This window comes from Gobius niger (assembly GCF_951799975.1).
Source record: "Gobius niger genome assembly, chromosome: 12".
NCBI lineage: Eukaryota > Metazoa > Chordata > Actinopteri > Gobiiformes > Gobiidae > Gobius > Gobius niger.
In genome coordinates, this window is record NC_136863.1 from 9,205,660 (window position 1) to 9,212,177 (window position 6,518).

A 6,518-nucleotide genomic window follows, 5' to 3' on the forward strand; every position below is an offset into this window, starting at 1 on the left:
GTGGAGTGATATACGTTTGTTAAGTGCACTGTTCAGTTCAGTTTGTTTATTATGAACATACAATAAAAGCATTTACACTGTTGGACTCCACATCCAGATCCAACAGAACTTTAGCCCTATAGAGTTCGGGAATGTGATGTCATATCGCTTAGCAGCATGGGATTAGCAGCAATTATAAACTAATGGAGAATATTAAAGTTAAAATACTGGACTTATTGTTCACATTAAAACACTTGGGCACCACAGTGAGTTAGATGTATTTACCAGCAGTAACTCAGCAGCTAACGGAGTTGTTCAACTGCATTTTTCTGAACTTTTTATACTGTTTTTATACAATGTTAGCACTGATTTGTGTGATGACATTTCTCAAAATCATCTTGGGGGCCAGAGGTTCTATGCTGAAGTTGCCTACCCCTGAAATGCATTGTTTTTGTCAGTACATTGGAGTTAGATCATCTTCCTGGACAGACTTCTTGCTTCCTTGGGGTCGGGATAGAGTTGTGAAGTGCAAGCAGTCCACTCCCCTCAACAGGGACCTATTTGCTCACCACAGAGGGGGGCATGTTACGTGTTGGACAGCCTCCCTACAGACAGTGATTTGACAGGGCTCCTGCAGTCATCTGTCCTGGCTGTGCGGGACCGCCTCCCCACTCGGTGTAATGGCGTGCAGGTCGGAGTAGGGCGACGGCTGTGGACACCTGGGATCCGGCTGCGTCAGCGGGTGCACCATGGACATGTGCACGTTGAGGTTGTGGGCCTTCTCAAAGCGTTTTTCACAGATCACACAGGCGAACTCCAGCTCCGCCTCTGCCTTGTGTTTAGTCATGTGGTATTTGAGTGACGCCCGCTGACGACACTGAAATCCACACACCTCACACCTGGGAAAGGAAAAGTGTCATCAAGCTCTTTTTGACATTTCAACGCAGGTTTATAAAGTTAGTGTAACTTTAGTTGGATTCCTTTCAATTCATTGCAAAACTCTACACGAGTCCCTCAGTGCATATAAAGTAAAGACATAAGGTACATTTCCATCAATTGTAGGTCAAAAAACATGATTGATCTTGATTAAACTCACTGTAGTGGCTTTGCCCCTGAATGCCTCATCTGGTGCACAGACAGGTGCTTCCTCTGTTTGAACGTCTGCCCACACTCATCGCAAATGTAGTTTCTTTCCTCTGTAGATAATATAGACCAGAAAACAAAACATTATACTTTTATATCAGTGGTACTCTCTCAATTACAAACATGATGACTAAAAACTCACCGGTGTGGATTAGTTTGATGTGGCGCTGGAGGTAGCGGTCGATCATAAACACCTTGTTACAGCCCGGATGAGGGCAGGGACGCTCCTTCACCTCTTCATGGTGTTCTCGAATGTGTTTCTGCAACATCACAACATTAATTCCAATAGGATTCTCATTAGGCTGAGGTTTTTGTTTTTTGCTCACTTTAAGTCCATCAGGGCCTCTGTAGACGGCAGTACAGCCCAGGTAAGGGCACTTGAACATACTGGGCAGCTCCTCCCTGTCAGAAAGCACAAAACACATGACATGAGTGATGCAACAATGCACTGAAATGGACTTAATCAACACAAGGCGGTGGTGTTCAACTTTAACAAACCCTGGTGAGTAAGCTAGGTGTTAATTGTTGCTGTAATATCTTAATATTGAGGTGTCATTATCCCAAGCAGAGTGGCCAACTAACAAGCCAATAGTGAGACTGGCAGCTTATAACAGTTTAATACATCATACATATTATACACTACTAAAACCACAAAATAAAATAAAGTTCTAAATGTTCTTACCCTTTGATTTTAAATTTGTTTTTCCAGCCGGGTTTGGGTCCTGGTTTGTTTCTAACAGGAGGCCCATCTGTTAGATTCTGGCTCTGTTTCTTCTTTCTTGAGCCTCCTCTGCAGGTTTTTCACACAATGAGTAATTGTTCATTTACTTATCTATAAATGTTACGCAGATTATGTGAGTGCTCACCCACCTCTTACAAGAGTAAGGCTTGAACAGTGCATCGTCTGGGCCCAGAGCGCTCTCCTCAGCTTCAGCCATCACTCTGGACATTCAACAAAGCAGCATTAGTTCACCAACAGAAGGTACTGGGTACATAGCAGAGATGTTTTTAGATTAAACTCACCTGTCGTAGAGGTCATTGTCCTCGTGCATTTCAGACTGAGCCAGAGAAAGAGGTGGAGCCTCCTCTGGTTCTGACATATCTGCATCAGCTAAAAAAAAGACAATAACTGTAATTTAATTAAGACTAATCAACACGACAGCCACAGAATATGATGTATACACTATACATCATAATAATGGCCCAGTGGCAGAGCAGTCGCCTACTGATTCCAAGGTTGGTGGTTCGGTGTATTCTGTCATTATGTCCTTGGACAAGACACTTGCAAATGCAAACAAGTGTTTGTAACATGCACTGTAATAAAAAAAAGATAAAGAAACTACAAGCACTAAAAAGAATGAAAAGTGAACCATGTTTTATCTATTACTAATATTTTGAAATTATAATAATGCAATCCTAGTCTTGAATTTGGATTGAAGTAGGGAACAGTGATAATTCTGATTTACTGAAGTCAGAAGTCAGCTCTGACCAGGGTTTGTACTAAAGTAGTTATTAACTAATAACTGTTTAGTTAATGCGGTTCAGGCCAAATGTGGTTCAGGCTGTTTTAAATCATTAAAAGCTGCAATGCACTACAAAAAAGGTTTGGGAACATCTGGCATTGACTTGTGCAAACCTTCGGTGTTGCTGGAGCCGTTGTTGTGCCCTGAGCTCTCTGCATAAACTCCCGGGTCGTTTCGAGCACTTTCCCCTGTGGTTTCCTCCTCTGTCCCCTGCTCTGGCTCAGGACAGGGGCAGTACGTGTCCATATCGTAACTGTGTCCGTCTCCACAGCCCCACACGGCCCTCACGGAGCCGCTGCACTGACTCTCCAGCACCTCCAGCAGAGCGGGACAGGAACTGCAGGCCCCGGCGTGGTGGTGGGCCCAGGACACGAGGCTGTGAAGGCACTGGTGGTCTGATGTGAAGCACCATGGCACTGCAACATACCCAAGAGCACATGTGTTTAAGGTTAAAGGTTATGAACATATATTTTATGGAGTTGCATCAAAAAGCTTGGACAAGAGATCACTCATTTTTATTCGGAGTTTGCATGTACCGCACCCTCGATATTATGATGAGGTCATTGCAAGTTTCAACGTTAATAACGGATGTGTAAAGAGAATATTGTCTGAATGAGTCAGGCTAGCAGGACACTGGCAGGACTAGAGTGTCTCTTGCATAAGGTTCAAAGTTACTGGAACAGCAATAAAAAAAATCTTATTATAAAAATATATAGTACAGTCTCTCTGACAGCACTGTGTAAATAAACAAGCTCATGTTGATCATGATGATGTACATTAAGATCCCAAATTGTAATGTTTCTTACTGCTTTCACGTTGAACAGGTGGCTCTATAGACTTCATAGCCTTTCTGAAAAAAAAAAAAAAGTAAATAGATAAGTCATTTTTGAATATGTGTTTGTGTATAAGGAACTATCCACGTTTTGACTAAGGAAAGCCTACCGATGTTGTCTTTCTCCCGGCGGGGGAAGGTTGACCTTTTGTAGGAACCGCAGTAGGACGTTATGGCACTTGTAGAATTTGGCATGACACTTTTTGCAAATAAATTTTGACAAACTGGGATTCTGGTCCAGCTTCACCCCCACCAGCCGCTGGAAATCAGAGTGAAACAGCACTGTTTTTTGCTGGGCACAGTCCACAGAGTCCTGAGGTGAGCTGCTGAAGGCATCGCGCAGGCTGCGAGATGAGAACTTTCCATGGCAGAGGCGGCACAAAGCGGAAGGGAGTCTACCTGATGGACATAATTACATAAATATTAGTAGACGAAAGGATTAAAAGATGATACAAGAAATACTGCAGTGTCCACATTGTTCATTACATGATTTACTTATGTGCTACAACAACACATGTGAGATGACATTACTGTGTCCTCCTTTCACCTGGGGTTTCCACAGTCCTGGAGCTCTTCTCCTCACTGTCTGAGGCTGGACTTTGACTTCTGAGCACCTGCTTGGGAGCCTCACGCGACCTCCTCTGCCTACTTTTCTTCTTCATAGTCTTCTCCAAGATACTTCCCGATAAAACTATGGAAGAACATAATTAACACACTAATTATTCATGGGCTACTAGTAAGACACCCACGCCAAAACAGTAAACAGCTGTGAAGGCATGGATACTGAAGACAGGAAACAGCAAATAAGTCACTTAAATATTTGCATTTTGTTTTACAATTTCATGTCAAATCGGGGCACTCGGGAATAAAGATACAATGAGAAATGAGAATTGATGCCACGTTTCAAGAGAGTTACTAGATTTACGTCTGTGCTGCAGACGAAATAACTGACTTTATGCAACAGAAGTCCACGTGAATGAACTTGAATGATTTTCTAGTGGTTAGCTGCAGAAAGCTGTGAGCTGCAGATGTAAACATTGTTCTTACCTTTTGGGTTTGGCAATTCTACAAAGTGCGTCTGTGTGACAGAGTCCGGAGCAGTTGGAAAACCGTATAAACTAAAGTAATTAACGACAGCTTTATTTGTTTAAAAAAAATTAAACAATATTCTGCCCTTTTGTTGTGGACCGTGGGCTAATCCTGGAACCCGGAAGTGCAAGCGTGAAATCACTCTCACACAAGCCACAGCCATCAAACACAGCGCCGCCTGCTGGACCTTCTTCTTGGCACCCAGGGGAAGGAGGATAGTGCTCCAGTGTCAAATTAATAAATAAAAATGTAACAATAATGTCTAATATATGGCTACGTTGAGAATAAGGAAGTATAGTCTGTCTATAATCTAGGCTGCATAAAAGATTTTACTTAAATGTGAACCATATGATTTTGGAGGGGGTTTAACAATGTTCTTCACTATAATATTCATTGAAGAAATATGTCCTACTTTAACTTTAACATATTAATTTGAGTTGGACATATTCATTACATTAAAATTATGACATATTTATGTAAAAAAAAAAAAGACAACAGTTTGTATCTACAAGATTAGAACTGCCCGCCCTCTGGTCACAAGAGAACGTTCTCTTCTGTCTGCACCAATGTCGCCCGACTGTCACCAGACCAAAAAACTCAAGACCCCCCACTGTAAAATGCAACTATCATTGATAATCATTTCAATTGCAAAACTTTTGAAATGTGGTCAATGATTTGTTTGGACACAATATTTTGATATTTGGCTTAATTTCATAAATTATGTTTTCAAGCAAATATTTATAAAATCCAATGTTACAAATTAAAAACGAAATATTGTCATCTCACCACCTCATTGTTTTGCGATCCCCACTTTGGGAACCCCTGCTGAAAAACCACCCAACTGAAAGTCTAAAATCACAGTCTAAAAGTTCTATTTCAGGGATGTTGGTTCTGCTTTGTCCTCAGCAAATCTTTTGGCTTTGGCACCATTTTTATAAGATACAGCACTCACACTCAGCCATGTAAACAAATTACCGCTTTATTGAATGCATGAAGTAGTGGTACAGCATAGGCTTTGACACAAGTCTGCATGAAATCATTAATGACCAAAATGTTAAAACGTCACAAAAGCTTAAATGACTAAAAATATTTGCCTTACACAAGGCAAACATAAAAACAAGGGGAAAAATACACAGTGAATCCACAAAAAAGGCAATACATTACATCCAAGGACATTAGTGACAAAATGAATGATTCAATGAGCTTTAGTGTGGAAAGTTCCAGCTGAGGGCACTGGACAAAGCAGTTCATACAGTGTGAAAGAAAGTGCTCCAGTGTTTCATTACATGAGCTGGTGTCATAAATAAAGCATTGATTTTATATACCTAGGCTATAACACTACCATAAACAGTGCTCTGATGGTTTCTCTTGAGTAATTTGAAGTGCTCATTTAAAAAAAGGTTTTTGGAGGATTTGGTTTCAACTCATGACATACATTTCTCTCATCATGTGCCCTAAGAAAAATCCAGTTACAAAATCCAGTGTCTGTTAACAATACAATATTATCCACTACTTAAAAACATGAAAAGTCAGTGTTCTGCTTCCAGTGATGATCCATAGTCCACAGTCCAGTGTTAAGTTTTCCAGTGTGACCACAGAAAGCAGTATCCCCTTCTAATACTGGGACCCTTGATGAAGTTCAGACTGTAGGTTCTTTGACCACAAGAAATATTCAATATGATTTTTTTCTGAAGTCTCTCCGTTCGCTGATACCATCACTTTGACTAATCAGATGAGCTTTCTAGTGAAGCGGCTTGTCAGGTCCAATCAGGAGGGAGGGCTTGATCGTTTACTTTATCCACACGCTCCTTATTTTGCAAACTAGGAGTGGCTTTATGGTCTAATCAGGAGGAGGGGGAGGAACTTTATTTTTTTTAACTTTACTCTCTCCCCTCACTTTGCAATCTTACAGACTATCACTTTAATAAAAACAAAGGTGGCTGGGTTTGAGA

General features: G+C 41.1%; 1 protein-coding gene across 2 annotated transcripts; it reads right to left on the reverse strand.

Annotated features, from left to right (window-relative positions):
• Nucleotides 1-341: 341 nt before the first annotated feature.
• Nucleotides 342-4,685, reverse strand: znf276 (zinc finger protein 276). 2 transcript variants are annotated; one of them, XM_079567606.1, is made up of 12 exons: nt 4,525-4,685; nt 4,025-4,168; nt 3,588-3,876; nt 3,452-3,495; nt 2,759-3,061; nt 2,146-2,233; nt 1,993-2,064; nt 1,805-1,912; nt 1,449-1,524; nt 1,265-1,382; nt 1,076-1,175; nt 342-878 (listed from the first exon to the last, which is right to left on the reverse strand). In XM_079567606.1, exons 2-12 carry the CDS (start codon nt 4,137-4,139, stop codon nt 617-619), a joined length of 1,575 nt encoding a protein of 524 aa, XP_079423732.1. In that variant the 5' UTR covers nt 4,140-4,168; nt 4,525-4,685; the 3' UTR covers nt 342-616. The 2 variants fall into 2 exon arrangements, with proteins under 2 accessions (XP_079423732.1, XP_079423733.1); XM_079567607.1 differs by having other exon boundaries at nt 4,514-4,685.
• Nucleotides 4,686-6,518: the final 1,833 nt, after the last annotated feature.